The sequence below is a fragment of the Podarcis pityusensis genome, assembly GCF_964106645.2.
Source record: "Podarcis pityusensis genome assembly, chromosome: 9".
In the NCBI taxonomy this organism is placed as follows: Eukaryota; Metazoa; Chordata; class Lepidosauria; order Squamata; family Lacertidae; genus Podarcis; species Podarcis pityusensis.
Window position 1 is genome coordinate 46,381,742 of NC_138034.1, and position 22,445 is coordinate 46,404,186.

Consider the following 22,445-nt stretch of genomic DNA (forward strand, 5'->3'; position numbering starts at 1 on the left):
TCATAAGTGCCATGTAATGGTTAGGAAACTAAGGAAACACTCCTAGGCACACATTTTTCACTGTTCACCACAAATAAAAAAACCAAAACATATTCCCCGATATATTTTTTGAAAAGGAAAAGGAAAAGGGCTATTAAAAAAAAAACTAGGTTGGGTTGGTGCCAAACTAACCCAATATTCACGGCTAAATAACTAACTTGATGCTGGCAGGGACTGTGGCAGCAGCTGAGCTCCCTGATCTCCTGGCCAGAAGAAAGGTTGCTGGGTGCCAGCTGAGACGGAGCAGAAAAAGGAAAGAAAAAGAAGTATTAGGAAAAGGAGACACATCTGTCTTTCAGCAAGATGCAAGAGCATTTAATCAAGAGAATACCTCTGATGGTTTCCGATCTTCGTGCTTAGAGCATGAACTTCTCCGATGCTGAGACCTAGAATGCTGGGACCAGGTTGACAAGCCTAGAAAAGGAAAAGAAACATGGAACTGAGAAGAATGGTTATTTTGGCCCCAAAGGGGTCTCTATCATCATCATCATCAATTTATTTATACCCTGTCTTTTTTCCCTGGCAGGACTCAGGGTAGCCTTTGCTCACCCCTCTTTCACACAAGCTGTCTAAGCCAACTTCAGTGGGAACCAGTGTGGTTAGAGTGTATGAGGTTTACTGAGTAGCCTTGGACCAGTCACTCTCTCTCTCAGCCTCACATACATCATCAAACGGTGGCTGGGAGTTTAATAACGGAAGGAGAAAAACTATGGCTGCTGCTTTGAATTCCTTGGAAGAAAGGAGGGAAATAAATGTCATGAAATAAATAAATAGAAATAAATAGTTCACTATGGCAAGCAAGAGCTACACTTTCATTCCACTCCTTAGTCTATAGGTCATAATGAACGTGTGGGAGGAAAACTGCTGGCTCAGTTTAAGGTCCCTGTGATCATTCCATATACAGCAATTGTTCCATCTTCATACAGATTAATACAATTAATACAACAGTAGCCACCAACTGTAGCAAGTGACTTGCAGCTTTTCTTCATTTTTTTCTCCCCCCACCCTCATGGAAAATTGAAAAGTTAGGTACAGTACTCTACAGATGCAGTTGATCTTACGAAAAGGGTCATATTACATTAAAAAACAGTTGCTCAGAAACCAGAATCTTGTACCAATCTTTCATATCTTTTCCCCTTGTCAAGATATTATGCCCCAAATTATCTGGACAATTTTATTTTTATTATGTGCATCTCCATATATTTTTGTTTGTTTGTTCTTGGTCTAGATTCATCATTGTACCAACTAGAAAAAGTGCTGTCAAAATTGCTACCAGCAGAATCCATGATTGTTCTGTCTGTCCATGCATTTATGTACGTATACCATCAAAGTTCCAACTGTGTGCACTTGTTGGGACAAGTTGTGGGGCATTACCATATCCAACATGGGAACTACCCAAGGTTATCTCCTGTCTGTGGCAGGGGCTGCAGTAGACAAGGCTTTTGAGTAATACTTATGTTTCTTATTTAAAAAAACATTAAAAATTAGAGTAAATAAATGGTATGGGGGGAAGCTTGGAGGAGCTGCTCACTGAGCAGGCCCAAAAATAAAATAATAATAAATGAAACAGATGTATTGAGGCTATTATTCTTCCTAGCAATGGCTGAATGCAACTAAACTGTATCATTTTTGTAGGATTTGATATTCCACTATCCAAGTAGTAAGAAGATTAGATGATGGTATGCATGTCATTATTTTATTTAAAACAAGTAATGATAAGACATGCATATTAGAAGGGGAGAATGGCATGTCTCAAACTGAGTAATGACGTAAACACTGCAATGTGCTTTTTAAAAGCAGAAGAACCCAGTTCTTACAATTACCAACCTTTGTCATTTTCTAACTGTTAGGAACTGCATTCATTTTAATTTGTTTGCAGTCCTTCCCGACAGTAGATAGAAAAGCAAACAGGAGGAAATAGTTCAGGAAGGGTGACAATATTTGTTGCTTAATTTAGGCCAGGCACAAGGAACCTCTGGCCCCTAGGCCAAACTTAGGCCTGCCAGGGGTCCTAATTTGAACTATGAGGTCGCTTTTCATCAGCCATGCCCACCTGCCCTACAGACCTGCTGCTGCAAAGGAACAATTGGCAGGGCTTGGGTACACTCCTAAATGTTCCTATGTAGGCCCCCTTTTACTTTTATTTGGCTCCCTATGCAAGCCCCCTGGGATCGGCTCAACTCAGAAGCTCCCAAACATAGATTCCAAATGGAGTCAATCTTTGCCACAAGCAGGGCTCACATTCTTCATTTGCATCTCCAAATTGAATTCAAGATGGGATGCAAAGGAAGAAAGGGGGGGGGAATCAGAAGTGCTCTCTAAATGGGCATATCCAATTATTTCCTGTGAAATTGTCACCTGGCATCATGGTGTTCTCAGGTGGGTTCAAGCCTTCCTTCCTCTCAGTGTTTCCAGGAAAGACTGCTTTATTAAAACTAAATACAGTGGTACCTCGGGTTACATACGCTTCAGGTTACAGACTCCGCTAACCCAGAAATAGTGCTTCAAGTTAAGAACTTTGCTTCAGGATAAGAACAGGAATCGGGCTCCGGCGGCGCAACGGCAGCAGGAGGCCCCACTAACTAAAGTGGTGCTTCAGGTTAAGAACAGTTTCAGGTTAAGAACGGACCTCCGCAACGAATTAAGTACTTAACCAGAGGTACCACTGTATTTCAAAAAAGATTCAAACAAGATAGCAGTGCTGATGAAGAGAATGGCATTCAAAAGATTTTTTTTGTAAAAGTCCGCTTATGTACGGTCTTTGCCAACTCTGCTAAGGCAAATCATCTGCATAGCACTAAGATAATGCAAACTAGGTCACAAAGTCCAACAGTCACCATGTTAAAAGGAAACTCATTATCAGGAAGTCAAAATACTGGGAGCTTGTGTAAAATGGTTAAATACTTGGATAAAATGATTTTTCTCAATTCAGCACACATGTCTATTGTTGAGTATCATCACTATGACCATTATATGTTCCAAGTGTTCTGCATATATTGGCCTATACACATTTTTCCCAAGGACAGGTGAGGCGGAAAGAGACAGAGACACACAAAGATTTTGACATTTTAAAAATGAGCAAGTCTCCATGAGCTGCCAGAGCATATCTGGTGTCCCAGGGAGCACGCCCAGCCACCAATATGCTACGCTGCGTGGCATAAGATTAGCTACAGAGTGCATAATGCAGAACAGTGTTGTAAAACCAGCTGCAGAGCACCCAGCTGTGTCCCAGGAGAGCTCCAGGCTGCTATCATTTCATTGACACTTCAAAGCCTGAGCCCTATTGGAGGCTGCACACAGTCTTCCCCACTGTAAATACAATGCTTCTACATTGCAAAATCAGACAGCACAACAGAGTTTCCAACATAGAGAGGCATGCCTAGCTTCTGCTCCTGCTCAGTGCTGGTATTTCCATCTGCCGAGAATCTTTCTGGGCTCTGTTTGAGCAAGAGTGGGCACAGTTGCCAACAGCACAATTTGTTGGGAAACCATGCAGCTGGAGCAGAAAATGGAAGTGGTTAGAACAGTCTGAGCTGTCAGCCCATCATCATAAAACCTTATTTCAGACTTCCTTCTCAGCCTGCCAAGATCATGGAATCTCAGACAATCCACCCACCAGTCCCACGCAATGAAGTCACAGTCAGAAGGCAAACTCTGTGCAGAAAATTGCCTGCAAAACAAGCAATTCTGAACCACCACCCTCCCCCCCCCCCAAAAAAACAGGGATCCAACATGGAATGTATGGCATCAAAGCACCAGAAATTACGGTTAGTATTCTACTTTATTACAGCTATAACTGCAGGTGCATTGTCTTCAGATTATATCCAGTACAGTATTGTATCCAAAGCTGGAACAGTGTGGAAGGTGAAGAGTGATGCAGGAGAATTCACAAAAATCACCTTTCCACTTTCCTTCTGGATCAAAGAGCTTTTTGCAAGGGAAAGGACGGCACTGAATACAACCCGTTGGGTCTAACAAGGTATCTTCTGACATTATCACTGCTGGTAGATCTGCTGGTCAATTAGCTTTCTCTAATGCAGTGTATAGCAACAACACTATTCTTTATCTGATCATTCTGGCAAGAAAAGATAACCCCACCTTGCAACTAATCCATAAATGACACTTACCCAGAAAAAAATCCTCTACTAAGTCTGCCTGCTAACATATAACTTTATTAGATGTTTGTGGCTCATTGATCACCTTAAAGGAAATGGAACCCACTCTTTTCCTATTTATAAAAACTTCCCTATGTGGTTGTCAGGATAAGATTCTGACTTGCTACAAGCAACCAGGAAAATGGGTCAACATTTTCAAGATCCTAGCAACAACAGAAAAGGTACACACTTCCTATTTTAATTTATCCCTATATACCTTCTTTTGTACTTATCCAGCAGCTTGGTTTACATTTTCTTAGCCAGAATACGTTAACTATGAATAACAAAAGTGCATGCCAAGAGTTTGTGGCAAGACGGACAGGCAAAGCTTCCTGCTCTACGGCTAACCCAATATGCCAAAGATGGTCAACATCATATGTGCAATTCAATAAGAAAGTAATATTATAGTCACATCTATACGAATTAAAAACAGATATCTGTACTTGTTCCTTTAGGAACACAGGAAACTGATTTATACAGAGTCAGACCATTGGGCTAGATGGCTCTCCAGAATTTCAGGGAAGGCTCTTTTCCGGCTGCACCTGGAGATGCCAGGGATTGAACCAGCGACTTTCTGCATGCAAAGCAAATGCTCTAGCACTGAGCTACAGCTGTTCCCCTATGGCCTTTCCCTACCCACAGACAGATTCTGGAAGACAAGGTGATTTCACAATTAAGAACTTCTATTTTTAATGCATCATTGTTTAATGCTTTAAAAAAATCAAAGGAAGGTTGCATCTAATGTGGCACTTCCATCTGTGGGTAGTTTGAGAGACAATTGTGAGACTTCTCAGCAGGAAGAGGAGGTGGCAGGCACCTCTCAGGTGGGCACCATTGCCATTAAAAGAGAACAAGGGAGGTGTTCATGGTAAGTTCCAGCACCTCTTTTTCTAGAAAACAGCACTGCTCCAAGGTATGGGATCCCAGAGAAACCAGATGAAGAGAGAGATGCGAGAAGCAGAGTCTGGCTCTCAGACAAAGGAAGATTTCCAGTGCAATTTAAAGGAAGGTAATTTTTGTTCATACTCACTCTAACTGACTGCTCTGGCGCCACCTCATGTTGACCTCCCTACCTTCCACCCTATCAGTCCCAATGGGCATAAGCAACCACTGCAAGCCACACACTGAGAACTTGGGAAAAATATGAGGTACTGTCTCAAATGCTGAAGGCATGGAAAGTGTGATACTTCGGCATATCTTATCTTCTCCAAATCCCAGCACATATCCAGAGAAGTTCCATCTTCAGTTCTATCAGAAATCAGGAAGGTAATTTTTGTACTGGGGTTTATGAAGTTTTGAAACACAGGCCTAGCTTTCTTTCTCCCTCTGGAGCATCTCGTGGGATTTTGCCATTATCCTATGCTAAAGCTCAATATTTAAGCATTAAGACATGTGTAAGCAAACTAAGGCCGGGGCTGGATCCAGCCCAATCGCCTTCTCAATCCGGCCCACGGACGGTCCGGGAATCAGCATGTTTTTACATGAGTAGAATGTGTCCTTTTATTTAAAATGCATCTTTGGGTTATTTGTGGGACCTGCCTGGTGTTTTTACATGAGTAGAATGTGTGCTTTTATTTAAAATGCATCTCTGGGTTATTTGTGGGGCATAGGAATTTGTTCATTGCCCCCCCCCCAAAAAAATATAGTCCGGCCCCCCACAAGGTCTGAGGGACAGTGGATCGGCCCCCGGCTGAAAAAGTTTGCTGACTCCTGCATTAAGACATGTTGTATGAAAATGAATGCCTTGAAGTTAACAGTTTCCAAACTTCTTAAGGGTGAGGCATTCCACCAGATTACTTTTGGAAGCAGCTCACTCATTAACCACCACACTAGGAGCACGTGCTTAATTAACTCAACAAGAATACCCACCTGTTTTCACTTGTCAAATGCTGGAGGGCCCTAAATACAGGGCTGGTTCTATCTTTATAGGAGAGATTACACTATCACAGTCATTAACAAGTTCAAAGCTTATAAATCTTTGTACTCTTCAGACCAAACCCAGACCTATTCAACTTCAGCAACAGTATTGTGATGTGATGCGCTGTCAAACAAGAGAGGAGAAGGTCAGAGTACAGTGTTGATCCCCACCTTATCCTTGTTGATCCCCAGTCCCCCCACCACCACATTTTCTCTTCACTGAACTGCAATGCCTGCTTAGTGCTATTTATATTGTCTCACTGTAATTCTGATCTGTGGCCTACACACGGACTTCCACTGCAGTAACAAGAATATATTTCTAGTTTATTCAGTTGTTTTGTATAGAATTTCACTATGTTCTGAACTTGCTTCTTTGCATTAAGCTAAACAAATTATTTACCTTCTTCCACCAGGTATCACTAAATGTGCTGTACTCGCTCCCTTTGATCTTCCATGCAATATTTCACTTGATGAAATACATTTGGGATGGGCTTAGCGTATTTTATATCTGAGTGTGGTTAAAATTATGCAGAACTCAACTTTAGCATGATACCAAAATACCTGGCCACAGAACACACTTTACTGAAAAGCTCCCAACCTCAGTATGAACAGTTTAAAAGCTAGGAGCTCACTCCCATTAAAGCCAATGGGGGTTTGCCAATTAGTTCAGTGAGAGCATTATTATACTCCAAAGCCGCAGGACCACGGCGTTCAGTGTGGCTTAAGAGCATGAAGCATGCTAACAGTCAAGAAAGAGGAAGAGGGACGGGGATGTATTATCAGGAAAGCAAGATTCATCAGAACTATTATACTGCTTTTCCTGGTAATGGGATCTCACTTATTCTACCCCCTTGTTTTTCCTCTTTCCTATCTCTTTTGTCTTCTAAGGAATAGTGAGGCAGAAGACTGAAAAGAAAGGGGTGGGGGAGAGAAAAGGGGTGGAATGAATGTTGCCAAAAAAACTGACAAGTGTAGAAACAGAACAAAATAGAATCAGAAATGATACAAGAAAGCTTGTACCAAAAAAAAAAAAAAAGCCATTCTAGGCTGATGTAACTGACAGTCCTGCTCCCAATATGTTACTTGGCAGGCAGTCTAGTTGATTTTAATAAACTTCTAAGTGCACATAGGATGGAGACCTAAAAAACTATGGCTATCAAAAGGATAAAAGGCACAGCAAAACATTTAATTCATATAATCGGAAACACCTCAAGGAACATGGAATAGAGCTCTGAGGCTTTATCAAGCGCTGCAGCTCAGCTGGTGCTAATTATTCCTGTGTGTTCAATAGGCCTTCCTCTTCTGTCTCCTCCAGTGTTCAGCCACCCAGCCTCAAAATCAGCTCCAGAGGATTGGGCACACTTTGGAGTAGACTCTGAGAGCATGCAGTGGAGAAGGAGAGGGAAGTCCTACTGTACCAGCAGAATCCCACCAGCACAGTACTAGACACAACCCCTTAGCTTTGAACACTAAGTAAATTTAAAGCAACAAACCTTTATTCATCACCATGACCTCCTTGGAGGAAGCATCAGATACACATTTGATAAAAACAAAGGCAAAAGCAAAGTAGCTTCTTGGTGTTTTCTGACACCACCAAAAAATAGTTGGCTTTCTTCCCTTTTCTTTGCAAGCCTTTGCCCCAAGTTGACAGAATAAAAACTTGAATTCATGCAATTATATGGAAAATATTTATAAGTTAAAGCTTGTCCGGGATTGTTTTCCAACAGCAAGAGGCCAAGAATCAAAAATTCAGCACAGCTTGCAAACCCTCTTCACCAGGCCATAATAATAAAATGTTACATCAGTAGAAAACAAGCAAATCTTCCCAATGCATTTCAATCAAATCCCCATAATACACTGAAGAGTTTTACTAGAGGAATCTTTTCCATATTGTAATTTGCCTTTTGAAAGATGTTTAACTTAGGCCTGCATCATATCGGAATAGAAAAATATTCTCAAATGTCAATTCCTCTCTTCAGTGACTCAGTCTATGTTCCCCTATTTACAATTAGGTCAAAAAACACCAATCAAAAGCCAAACTCCATTACATTTTTTTCCTTTCCGACTTCAACAGCCAGGAGGGCCCCAGAACACTTTGCACTTAAATCACACCTTCCATCCCAGGAGATGAGCATTCATTTATGCTAAGCCACATCTAATGCCTTTGAGAGCTACATAAATTATACAAATAGAGAATAAGTAATTTACTTGTTTGGAGAAGTAAAACATTTTTCAAAATGCCACTGCTACCACTGATTCATCACAGATACAATTTTTCTATTTTTAAACGGAAAAAAACCTCAGTCCCAAATAATCTAAACTCAGGAGACAGATTGGTTAAAACTAATGTTAGCTGCACAGAGAGTTAAGAAAAAAACCCATTTACACAACCAATATAGAGGATTTGTTTTGTTTTGTTTTTTGTGCTTAAAGAGCAGGACAACAGTCTGTACATTTGCCCATGTTGTTGCCCTGACTATCAGATCCTGCCATCACAGTAAGGTTACTAAGAATAGGAACATAAACTGGTAATGACTGGAAAGGCTGCATCTTCCAAGGTGTGCTATGATTTCGAGGGTGAGAGCAACCACTGGAACCCAAGGAAGCAAAGGATAACCCCCAATTGTATTCCCTATAGGCTCTTTCACTCCTGTGGGATTAAGACTTTGTGATCTCACCTGTGAGAGAGTGGGTGCTTTGTGTTGGCAGGGACAAGACAGTCCTCTGTCATCAGATCAAAAGCAGAAACTCAAGGATCTATCTTTAAAGCACCCACGATAGCTCCTGGAACATTTCACCTGTTTGATACTCACTGCCATCACCAATCTTTTATCCTTATTGGCCACTAAACCCCTGACCCAAGCAGAGGCTTTTAGAATGCATTCTGAAATGGCATTCACTGCCTGCTCCTTAAAATTTTTAGAAACATGTGGAAATTAGGACTTGCGAAAGAACTTACAAGTGCAAGTTCTGCAGTGTCCAAGATTATGCCCTACATTACTGGGGAGTCCCACTGAATAGGCTCCTCCAGTTCTAACTGAATGCATACAGCAGCACTGGTTATTTAAAACTGCAGTAAGGACAGATCTGGTAAGTTGGATCTAGGACATTTTGAACTTACCAGTGCAGCACTTTCAACCCGTGCCTAGTGATGTGAGGTGAGAATATTCTCCAGAATGAGAATATTCTCTGCTAGAAAATTCTCTGGAGAATATTTCCCACAAACTGTAAATTCTAATGTAAGAACCAGTTTTACAACCCACATTTAAAAAATCTAGTAAATAATAAGTCAAGCTGTGATATTGCCAGTGATAATGGGTTTTTGATCTAGTTACGTTACTGGACATTGTGTCATTCACCATTGGCAGTTCTGAAATGTGAGCTACATAATTTTTTTATTTTTCAGTTTTAAAAATGCTATTCATTTAATTTGATGAACATTTGAATTTGTATGTATTTCAACTGTATGTAATAGCCTTTTTTCTATTTTGGTGTGACCTTATTCTTAGCATTCTATACCCTTGGACATACAGTGTGATTTTATTTTATTTTTTTACAGAAAGTAGCTTTAATGCTTTATACACTTAAAGTACCTATACAATTATGTGTAACAGCATGTGAGGTGGCCTTGATTTAAACAGTTGACGTTTCTATATTTTTATTTAGTGCCAGTAACTGGTTTTTGTAGTGCCATTCAATGGTACAAGGTACCATTTATCAGAGATTGACATACTGAAATATATTATCATAATGACAATATATTCAATGTTAAGGGCTTCTTTTTTATATGTATGCACAAAGTTTTGCTTTAGTCACTAAACAGTTATTGTTAGAGCTATTAGAAGCACAAGATAGCCTGTTACTGAACTTATTTGTATCAAACCTTAACATGCCAATTGTATTTTTTGACTTGTCCTATAACATGTACATGTTCTAACGGAAGAATAAAATATGATTTAACTACTGAGTTTCCTTATACCAAACCTTAATATGATCATTACTGGTGCTATCACCAGTGAATATTCTCCTATTTTAAATGAAAATTCTCTAATATTCTCATTAATTGAGAATATTCTCGATAATATTCTCCAAAAGATTATTCTCAAGAATTTAACATCACTACCCATGCCCATGTCACTCAAGCAGAAGGGCTCCAAGCAATCTGTAGCACTTTTCCTTTCTATGGAGAGCTATCTGCAGAGCTGATGCCTAGTGTCTTCTTTATATCTGCCCATCAAACTAGACTAGGGGTCAAGAAGGGATATATCCACTGTCTTGTCAGTTTTATTTTCTGCAAATTCTCTCTTGTTCCACACATATTTTCTTTTGAACCGTGAGGGAAGATCATGAGGGAGAACATGTTGTTTCTTTGGAGGTGAGAAACACAGTATGTGAGGAAGGCCCTCCCAGCTGTCACCTTTGATCCTCACCCTGTCATTCCAGAGGGATTTGCCACCTACTTCACCAGGTCATTATCCTGTTCCTGATGGGAGAAATATGCACCTAAAAGATATTGCCAGAACTGGGCAGTCAGTGATGCAGTCATGTGACTACTTCACCACAGGCCTAACAGAATTCACATTTATCACATTGCTGCAAAGTTACCAAAGAGGCTTGAACACTTATTTAATGAAGCACTCATATGATCACTTCCAGAACACCAGATTCTTATCATGCCATCTTGATTGTGTGAAGAGGTCTGCAATCCATGTAAAGCTTCCTAAATCTACACATGTCTGGCTAGTTTTATTGTAGGTAATCAGACTTTGCACCTCTCATGAGAAGAGAAGACTCCCTGGAAAAGACCCTGATGTTGGGAAAGATTGAGGGCACAAGGAGAAGGGGACGACAGAGAACGAGATGGTTGGACAATGTTCTCGAAGCTACAAACATGAGTCTGACCAAACTGCGGGAGGCAATGGAAGACAGGAGTGCCTGGCGTGCACTGGTCCATGGGGTCACGAAGAGTCGGACACGACTAAACAACAACAAAGACTTTGCACCAGCTCTAGTACATTTCTTAGGCAGAAAGGAAAACGAGTCTCTAAGGATAGATTCAGGCAACTCATTTCTCTGGGTGATAAGCTCACCCCAGGCAAAACATACAACAACTGATATTTCCCACACATTCTTACAAAGACTTCTCCCAGGGAGGGTCAGTGTTTAAACATAAACTTCAAATTATTATAAAAGCATGCAATAGTTAAACCCAAAACCTACAGTCATGAAAAGCAACCTTAAATTGTCAAACATGACTATAATGTTTACACACAAAGTACATTTTTAAAGTTGAAAAAAGTGGACTTCCAAATAATACGTGTTGAAGTATTTAAGAGATATGTGTTTTTTCAAGACCACAGCTGCTGAACAGAGATAAAAAGAAGCAAGCCCCTACTCACAGGCTTCCAATCTACACTTGTTTTGTAAACATGGGAATGCAAATGTTCAAAATAATATATTACTTTTTATATCTCATTTGTTGGCAAACAGCAGCATTTGAACACAGTGTGGGAGTGGGCCTGATTCTCCAAATAATAAAAAACTGCAAGGGAATTTTGTATTCCAAAATACAACTACTTGGAAAAAGCTACTGTACCCTTTGTATCATGGTCTCATCACTGTCTACTTTATGAACCATTCACAAAAGCTCTCACAAACCACTATTTAGGAAGCAGTTGCTTAAATTACCCTTTGTACTGCATGTTAGTACTCCACAGGAGTGGGTATCAAAAACAACATGCACAATAGGTCAACTTTTCCTAGGTGTTAAGGGGCCTGCTTACACATAAGCAGTGTATAGAAAAACAGGAATATTATGAACCCCATTCATGATATGCATAAGAAAATGGTGACATGAGCTTGACAAGCAGCCTCAAATCAAACTTTGATCCCCTTATTACAACCTGAAGACTTGACAACATTTACAACTGATGTGGCAAACATTTACTTCAGCACTTTAAACCAAAAAATACTTTAATTTGTTTGGGTTTGGGGGTGGAAATGTATTACTGCATGCTGTGTAATCAGCTGTAAAGCCTTGGGATGCCTTACTGCTGTTCACCTATTGAAATCTGTTTGATTTTAGCAAAGCTTTTTCATATTAGCACTCTACCCAACTGATATGCAAATCACCTTTGTTATTTAAAGTATCATATGCAAAGTTTTGTGTGTGTGTGTTTAAATAAACTCATAAACCTGGTGTGATACAAGCACAACAAAAAGGAGCACTTACTGCCATTGTCATCAGAATCCTCACTGCTGCTGGGAAGTCGACCTCGTTTCATGATCTTCCCGGGTAACAGCAGGCAGCCTGTGAAGAAATGCAACAGAAACCAGAAGTTATCAAGTTCTGAATCAAAGAGCTCACAAATGAAAGCAAGTGCCATTAAGTAGCATAAATAAAAGCAGCAAACATCTTGAAGATGTTCAGTTTAGAATGCATCCCATGGGACAGCCAAAAAGAATATCTAAGTTGATTGACAGGGGCCGGCGCTACAATTAGACAGAGCGCAGCAGCTGCCCTAAGCAACATGCTGAGGAGTGGTAGCAAAACCTTGGAGGACAAAGATGGGTGGCTTATGTGGCTTGCCCTGTACCGCCACCTAAGCTAGCCTCCTGCCTTCAGGTACAGTTGAAGACAATGTCCAATCACCAGTTTTGAAAAATAAAACTGCTAGCCCATCTGACTTCTGGGCATGGACTAGGAATGGGGCACCATACTGTCCTTTGCCTCAGGAAGCAGAATGTCCTGGGCCACCATTGTTGATGGAATCCTCAAGCCAAGCTCACCCCAAGAAGATGTAAGATCTTTTTTATGGCTTTGATATTAGCAAATTTAAAGCAAATGCAACAAAGCATATACCTTGTCCCTATTTAGCCAATATTTATATTGTACAGCACATTTATGAAAAGGTTTTACAGTTGTAGGAGGCATCAAAACAGCAAGACTAATTACAAAGGTCACTGCATCCCTCAACTGAGCAAGCAGTATGCATAGAAATGTTCCCACACTAGCCAATCACTAAGCTCCTATGACAACACAGAAACAGAGACTGTAACTGAACAGTATACCAAACAGAGACTGGATTCACAATGAGCTAACATTTCCTGAGTGGGGATGTGCATGTGAAGATGTGTTGTGGGAGGCTAATTCAAAATGCATTAAGACCATAGATACATAAATTGAGCAAATTATCAACACTACATTCATGCTGGCCACAATCCTAATCCATGTTGATCCTTTCACATAATTTAGTCCCATGTGGCTCCCCATGGCAAGAAGTAATTTCATGGCAGAAAGAACAATGCAAGAATCTACCCCACTGAGACACAGAAAAAAGGATATCAAAACTTCTCTCAGTAACGGTACTGCTGCTGTGCGATCTGCTCCCAAATCCTTAGGTTGTTCTGATTTGCAATTTAGGATTTGTTAAAAAGTCAAAGCAGCAAGGCAAGTGGAGAAGTCATCTACACATTTATTCTTTCTTATGGCTGCACTTGCTGTATTTATTCTGACAGCTATCAGGAATTCCCAGTTTCTATCCTTCACTGAAATAGCCATCAGTGATAAAGATAGGGATTTGTAAAGCCAAAGCATGGGTAATTTTAGAAAAAATATATAACGTAAGAAAACATTTGGTCTCTGTTTCTCACTTCCACATTTAGGAGGACACTGCTTAAGGATCTTTTCAGCACATGTGGTAGCAACATCCTATCCATGAACAACACTTTCAGCATTCAGAAGTAGTCAGAATATAGACAAATTTTATAAATGTTTATTTGGTTACCAATGAGTTTGGCAAGGGTACTTACGCAGCCTCTCCCTGATAATGACTGAAAACATCAGCACCTGTGTTGGCTTAGCAGCCTGGCCTTATAAACGTTCCAAAACATGTCTAGATCATGACTAACCATTTTCTTAAAAATAATTGAAAAGCTAATAAAACCAGACTGTAGCTAGTCTCATCCTGGACATGTGCTGGAACATTCATGAAGCTGGTTAAAATGACAAAAACCCACTAAATCTGTCCAATGTGTGCTGACATCAGCACACTTAAATGACTACATGAATAAGCCCCGAGAAGTGAAAAACTCTTTATCCTAATAGGTCCCTTCAGCAGAGATGATGCTCCAAAGCATTACATTATGCAATAAGTGCAGACTCTCAGTTACAACATAAAAATAGCCAGTGAGTATCCAAGTGCTAAAAGGCCAGGAAAGGGGGGTGACGGGGAGCTAAAAAAGCGGAAACAACGTGACACAACAAGTGAAGCAAAGCATGTTCAGCGTGAATTAAAGTGACAAGTACTCTAGGACATGCATCAAATCTCATGAGGCTTAGTTTGCCATGTTTCAATTCCAATGACAATGTGGGCTGGCCAAGCCATTAGCAGCAAAATCCCAAGGCACGCCTTCCAGGTGCAGTTTCAGGAATCAGCTGCCAAGCTGATTTGCTTCTAGTTTGGTGCTCAGACACTGAACTGATTAGATGTCATACGAACAGCAACTTCTAATAAGCTGCTCCACTGGCATTTACAACACGGACATCTAGCCAAGTGAAATGTAGAAAGTATGTCTAATTGTAATGGATGTTTAAAAAGAGCAATATGCTTAGATTACAAACCCTTAACAGAGAAGCCGGACTCATAAGACAGAAACCACACTAGAACCCATGGGCCATTTCCCATGGAGTAAACATCACTATAAGCAATCATAGTCCCATTATCTTTAACTCTTAGTTACACTTGTGCTTGCTGCAATGTAACTCCAGGTAAACAGAAATCCCTATTGTCAGAAAGTCTGGATATTCAGATATTTGGATGCCGCACAAGCTACAGAGGCAGATAAGGTTAAATTGTACAAACTGAATAAAGACCTCACTAAAGATAGCTAATCAGAGGGAGAAAACTGAGCAGATTTTGTCCAAAGTATGCTAGACATTTCAGTCTCTTACAATCGAAATAATGTGTCTCAATGCTATGGATCTAAAGCGTGGAAAAAAAAGAAATCTACAACCCTTGTTTAACTCATCCACAGATGGTTAAGCACAGGATGCAACCAACGATAAAGGCAGACAAAACATTGCAAGCTGTATCAAAAATTTAGGGAGTAGCTATGTCCCACTTCTGGGAAAGATTGAAGCATAACATTCTACTGATGAACAGCTCCATTTTCAAAAGGATTGTTAAGCCCTTTCAACCAGGTGGTACAAAAAACAAATACTACAGCTAGCTTTCACAGAACAGCCAGCTACTGTACATATCTGACCTCCAGCTGTTTTGTAAATATCTAAATTCCAGAAAAAGTTCTCACGCACAACATATTAGTAGGTTGCCAACCTTCACAAAGATAATTTACATATGATTATATTAAATGAAAAACCTAAACATCACCTTTCAACTTGCAATATTCAAGGCCCATTGCTCGGTGGCAGAGCACACTCCCTAAAGGAAAAGGTCCCAGCTAGGGCTGAGAATGACTTTCGCTTCCAGCCGCCAAAGACACTGGACAGTACAGAGCTATAGAGACCAACAGCCTGACTCAATGCAGGGCAGCTTCTTAAGTGCAGGCCTAATAACTACTGTCTCATGGAAGGACCGTAGCTCATGGATACTGTACCTGCTTTGCATGCAGAAGGTCCCAGGTTCAACCACGGGCATCTCCAGGTTGGGCTACTAGGATCTCCTGCCTGCAACCTTAGAGGGCCTCTGCCAATCAGCACAGCCCATACTGAGCTAGATGGTCCAATGGTCTGATTCAGTATAAGCCAGTTTCCTATAGCAGCCACTAAGATTTTAGTTTCAACCAAGTGAAGCACTGCATTACTCCAACAGTCTGTAATGCCCTTGTTTGAGATATCATATCTACAGAATGACTTCTGCTTAAGTCAGATGTGTAGAAAGGCATTGGCCAGACATGCATTCTAGCCACTGATGATAGAATTTCTTAATATAAATTGCTCTGCTTTGAGCTGGTTTGTCTTAACATAAAAAAGTTTTTTTTGTTTGTTTGTTTCAGACATGTTAAATTCTAATGACAAGAACAAGCAAATGAATGTCACCCACAGAGAAGGTGGGAATGAATAAGCCACTGAATACTAGTCCCAATGTTTCTTTTTTAAAAAACTCTCTTCCTATGGAAAGTTAGCATGTCAAGTAGGTTAAAGTCTAGGGTACTCCTTGGTTTACTTGTTGTACACGCAGAGATTTTTAAGTTGGAAAATATTTGTTGCGTAGCCAGCAGTCTGAAGTGGTGCAATACAAGGAAGATTTCTGAATGGGTAATTCAGCTCCCACTGAGCATTTTGAAGATGTTAAATTTTGCATTAGTGCTAAGTTACTGAACTAAGTGCAAAGTGCTAGTTTTGGTGTATAAAGCCCTCTACAACTTGGGAGCCAGATACTTTAAAGACTGCCTTATCCTTTATATATGCACTCGATCACTGCACTCTGCAGGTGAGGGCTGATTGCTGATACCATTTTATCAGGAGGCTCATTCCATTCCACACAATATAGGAAGAGGCTTTAGTGTTGTGGCACCTACCCTTTGGTATTTTCTCTCATTAAATATGAGACAGACACAAACTCTACTGTCCCTTTAACACCTTCTGAAGACCTTCCTCTTCCAACAAGCCTTTTAAGTAAATATCTTTCCAAATCTGTATCTGCATTGGAATAGTTTTTAGATGTCTTATGGTAGGTCTATTAGATGCCCTCAGCTTCTTTGGGAAGAAGGATGGGATGCAAATATAAGAAATAAATAAAGTATTATTAAATAACTAATAGTGTGCACTGTAAGAATTTGGGAAGCCTTTGCTGAACCATCAATCATGTATGATGAGTAGACCAAACTTGGGTTTAGATAGACCAACTGAGTAAAAGATCAAACAATTCAACAACAATATTCCAAAATGGTTGCAGGAGTCTGCTATTAAAATTCTCTAGGCTCCTATTCACAGATTTCCCCATTAGATCAGGAGTATTAAGAAAAAAAGGTTTTAACATTTTCTCTGGAGAGTTCCACCTGCTTCCAAGATTGCCAAACATGATGAATAAATAGAAGTGTTTCTTATTTTTTAGAAACAAGTAATTGCAAGCTCAAGAACAAGCTACCTAAACATTTTATCTTTATCACTTAAAAGAGTCAGCATGGATTTTGCAAAGCAAAACTAGAACTCAGAAATAAGGTAGGTAAGAATGAGCCAGTCTACGCTGTGTATTTGAACTTTCAAAAAATTGCTGACACCTTAGCACGGAAAAATAGTTGAAATCCCTAGGCTCTGGAATCAAGTTTCAGTTACCCCTGCATATGGGCATTTTCCAACTGTGTCTCGCATTAATTTCTAAAGAGTCATGGTGGGAAAGGAAATGTCTTTTTTGTAACTCACTGTTTTAAAAAAAAATAAGAAGCATGGCCAATTTTCAAAGTGGAGATGAACAGAAGCTTATCCCAGAGACATGTTTGTCTGAAAGGAGTTGTGCCTGAAATCATTAGTGATTTAGGAAATGCTATGATTAATGATGTTGCAACATTTGCAAACTATACGTTACTTAGAAGAGGAGGGAAGAATGATAAGGCTTGTACAACACAGAGGGACTATTTAGCTCAGTGACAGAGCACATGTTTTGCACACAGATAATCCTTCCTATGTTCAGTCCCTGGCATCTCCTATTAAAGCTGGGACCAAAGAACCGGTGGCTGCACTGCATATGTTGCTGTACTACAACTTCCATCATCCCTCACCACTGGTCATGCTGACTGAAGCTGGCAAGAGTTGTAGTCCAACAAAACCTGAGGATCTCTGATAGCAATGCTGGAGAAAATCACTGCATGAAATTGTAGGTGAACTGCTGCCAATCAGAGTAGACAATACAGACGCAATGGACAAACAGTATGATCTGTGTAAGGCAGCAGCCTACATTTCTACAAGTCAGCAAGTGATTAGCACAAAACAACTCATACAGGGAAACACTCTAATCAGCCTAAGGAAAGGAGCATTTGCCTTTTCCAACTTGAGTATTTCCGTATCACATCCATCCAGCATTTTCACTCCCTCCCGCCCTTCCCTGCTCAGTTAGCCTGCCCTCCATAGATAAATACAACTAGTACATAGTTGATTATTTTTTAGTTGCTATATTCCAAAGCTCCCTTGAATTGGCTTTTAAAACACACCCAAAACACCCATTATACAAGCCAACAAGTTTAGGGACAGTAACATGCAACTTATTAGCTCAACCCACATTTTGACACCCCCCCCCCGGTCAGTATCGGGAGCATTAACATTACATATTTCTATCCCTTTGTTTCTATTTAACTTCCCTTGAAAATGACAACTTGCTATGGGTTATTACCTAGCTTCTGAGTTGGTCTGGATAATCATATCTCAGCTTAAGAAGTATTTTCCTTGTGCACGCCATCTCTACAGAAGCCATGGTTAAACCAGGAAGCCTCTAGTTCAAAAACAAATTAAGAAACCATGGTTGCCAACTTTGGAACAAGCCAGCCTTTGAAAGCATCTTCAACCCACAGGTTAATATCCTGGTTTGTTCCAAAGTTGTTTTTCCTGGTTTGGGTGACACGAGAACTTGTTTTAATTGATAAGACTTCCTTATTTGGTTGCTCATGCTGCGAAGGAGTTGAGATATGATCATCTGAACACAGCCACACTTTAGAAGATTTTAGGAGGAAAGTAGGGAAAAGCAACCCTAACCACTTCAGTGTAAAAAGACAGTTGAGAAAGTGAATTAAATTACTGTAGGTGTTACTATGGAGGTACAATGATCTATCTATATAAACAATAACATCAACATAGATTCAACAACACACCATGTTCATATTGTAAGATTCAGTTAATCTTGCAGTAACATTTTAGACATTCTCCCATTCTCTCATTTTATAGGGGGTTACCTATTTTCCACTAAACAGAAATGTAGGTATTGCTGTGTAAAACTAAACACAACAAAATAAGATATATTCCACTTTTCACTTTCTAGGTATATCAATATTCAGGAAGTCTTGATATATATTTGCAAAACTTGATATAGGTTGAACAGCAGCATGTGGAGAAAATGTAGTTTCAAAGTGGCTACAATTATTATTTTAATGGCTGAAGAGAAACAGATTTTTATATGGACATTAAATGTGCATCCCCAGGTCAAAGCTTTTATAACCTGTTTTTCCTTCCAGAGTACTTTTAATGACTTCCATAAACCCCTGGGTAAACAGGATTTATAATTCCAGCTCTGACAGATCATTAACTATAATGTGTTAACGGGTGCAACTATAATAAACTGCACAGAACCACTACAGAGACAGCACAGGGAGAATGCAAATGTACACCCTAAAGACAGACTGAAGAATTGGTTTTCTCCAAAATAGCCCATGAACTGATATGATACTGGCTGCATCAAGACCTAATTAGAACATCTATGCTAGAGATCATTTCAAATATTATTTTGCATATGTGTTAAGAAGTGTGCCATCTAGTCTTGGGCTACTTTAGGGTAAATTAAACACCTAAAGTCACAGAGTGCCTTTCAGTTACGCACAACTGACTTCAGTAGATTTTTCTGCTAACTTTGCACCAATGCAGAATATTGTTTTGTTAAAAATTAGTTCAGCATTATTCTGTACCTCTAGCTTCTGAAGCCACTATGAAGGGGCCAACCAACCTATTTTGGTTTTAGTAGCTCTCATGTATTCTGGCAGTGATAAATTGGACAATGCACATCTAGTTTAATCTACCTCTCACCCATCAGATTTATTTAGCAACTTAAGTGTGGAGGAAGATGTTACCAGAATCCATTTCAAAAGGCTCAACTCTGTACAAGCTACTGGAGACAGAGAGCCATCGCTTTCAAAAGCTGCATCACAGCTATGCTGTGGGAAACACAGTTCAATATATTATTACAGTAACAGGCCACCTATTGCAGTGTCCATTTATAAATACTTAACCAAATGGATGCGCAATGCAATTCTATGTATGTTTATTGAGAAATAAGACCCAGAGATCAATGGAGTTTACTCCCACAAAGAGCATTAACAGGACCAAAGTCTTAAGTGGGTAGGACTCTGGACTAGATCACAGCCATAGTCTATATTTACGACAGTCACTGACAAATATAATTCATTCAAAGTTGTATTTATCATTATGTGTCAAGATGATGTCTTTTAGTATCTTGACAAACAGATTCAAAAATTGTACCGATAACCTGCCATTTAGGGATTACATACTGTACTGTATTAAAGATTAGCAGTGGTGGTAAAAGATTTAAACACACAGGTCACAAACTCAAGAGCAAACTGTTGCATTCAACAACAATCTGTAATAACCTACACCTGTGATCTCAAAACACAGGCAAGAACCCTCACTACATCTATAAGCATGCTCTGAAAGGGGACGCAGGAGCCACCCTTAAACTACCTTGCTTTGAATGTTGTGAAGACTGTCAATCATGACAGACTATGCATCCTATGATTCATATGGCATATTTTTACTTTGTTCTGCATATCAATTTTAGCAGAAATACAACTTGGTGCATCTGACCTCCCAGAACAATTTGTTGTTGTTCTGCCATGAAACTTAAATAAAATCCTGAGCAGCTAACTTTGTACACTTGGTTTATCGCAAAGATTCACCTCCAGCACAGATTTGGACAGAAAGGACCCCATGGGGGGAGAGAAAGGGGCTTAAACTTTCAACTTGTGCTTTTAAGCTTCTTTTTCCTCATGACAGGTATCCCAACGAAGGCTTGATTTTAGTATCTCCCCTCTCTCTCTCGCGCGCGCACACACGATTATTTCCATCCCATTCTTTCAAGCGCCGCCGTTTTCAGTTTGAGGGCAACAGCTGCTCCGAAGGTACAGCCGCGTCTCCTGAACCCGCCCACTCGCTTCCCCAACCCGTTCAAGGCAGCAGTTCTTTGCCGGCCGCCTTCGCAATCCACCCGGCGAAGGAGGGGCCGCCGGCTCCCGATGGTAGCGGGTGCGACCGCGGACGGCGAGGCGGGGGCAGAAATACCGGGACGGTGCTCGGAAAGGTGAGACGCGGGGGCACCGGCGGCACCTTCCTGCGCACCAGCCACATCCCCACCGCTCGTCTCTCCACTTGCAACTGACCGGCCCTCCTCGTCGCATCCTCCAGCCTGGCTCCTTCCGCTCCGCCCTCTCCTCCCGGCTGCACCAATCCGCTCAGCCCCGGCTGCAAATCAAACTTGGTGCTCCCGGCGCAGCTCTCTCGCTCTCCCTCCCAAATCCACCTCTCGTCGCGCTCAAAGCGGCCACGCAACCCTCCCGGTTGCCTGATTTCCCTCCCCCCTGATCTCCATGTTGTAATGTCTGGGGAAGGAGGGAGGGGAGGTTGAGTGAATCGAGCAGAGAGCCGCCTTGGAGGAGCTGCCTGCCTGCCTCCCCCTCCCTCTCTCCTCCCACTCCTCGACAGTTCTGGAAACTGTATCACCTCTTGTCACAGGAAACCATCCAGCAGGCGGTTGCAAACAAACAAACGCCCTCTGGCCCCCACCCGCTGGAGAGAAGGGGAGGGAAAGACACAATACCAATCCCCACCACAAAGGGTGCATTGGAGGAAAGGGCGGGGGGGGTCCGAGGTGAAAACCCTCCTACGATTTGAGCAGCTTGCAAAGATTGAAGATGGGAAGTAACACCCCCCCCCGCCGCAAAAAAATATAACAAGCCTAAGGAGATGGGCGAGCAGAAGAGCACTGTGGCGGCTTTGTCTAATTTCAGCAAGGGGGCACGATCGCCTCAGCTGCATTCCCTCCCTCCCTCCTGCTGGAGGTTGGGAACGGAGGACGGGCCGTTAGGTGGCAATGATGCGGTTATTTGAAAACACCACCACCTACACCCATTTTATTTGCTTTGACGCGGAGAGGGAACGGCTCTCCACATCCCCGGAGCCGATCCATACTTCCGCCGGTGTAGGCACCATGTACGCTTCACACACTCCTTGCATTTTCCTGTTAGTCCTAAAGGCGTTGTTTAATAACGCACATTTAACCTATCTGGCGGGTTATTTAGCGGCTATGCTCCCGTATTTCCCGAGTACACTTTGTGACGTTTCTCGAATGCATTCTTACATAACTACCGAGCCTGCTACCAGGTTTTGTCCGGAGCGGAGGGAGAGATTAAGGCGCCAACGCGCACTCGAGGCGGCTTCTAAGAAGCCCAACGGTCCCCGAGCCTCATGAGCCTGCTCCATTTCTGTGCCACTATTGATGCAGAGGGGAATTGAGGGCAGTCTGACCCCTCGACTGCAGTGTTTTGAAAAGTTCGCACCCACCACCTGCGAGCGTTTGCGGCTGCACAGCAACCGTACGT

At 41.2% G+C, this 22,445-nt stretch overlaps 1 protein-coding gene across 10 annotated transcripts in view; it reads right to left on the minus strand.

Moving 5' to 3' along the window:
- Positions 1-22,445, minus strand: part of JADE1 (jade family PHD finger 1) — a 171,850-nt gene that overhangs the window by 37,458 nt on the left and 111,947 nt on the right. For 5 of the 10 annotated variants that reach the window (XM_081021920.1, XM_081021921.1, XM_081021922.1 and 2 more), the window contains 3 exons: positions 12,343-12,420; positions 371-453; positions 198-272 (listed from right to left, as the gene is read on the minus strand). In XM_081021920.1, coding sequence (XP_080878046.1) covers positions 198-272; positions 371-453; positions 12,343-12,394 — 210 coding nt within the window. In that variant the 5' untranslated portion in view covers positions 12,395-12,420. Of the gene's footprint in view, positions 1-197; positions 273-370; positions 454-12,342; positions 12,421-15,728; positions 15,958-20,747; positions 20,987-21,129; positions 21,155-21,227; positions 21,423-22,445 lie in introns of those variants that run through there. The other 5 variants (XM_081021926.1, XM_081021925.1, XM_081021923.1 and 2 more) reach the window with 5 other exon arrangements.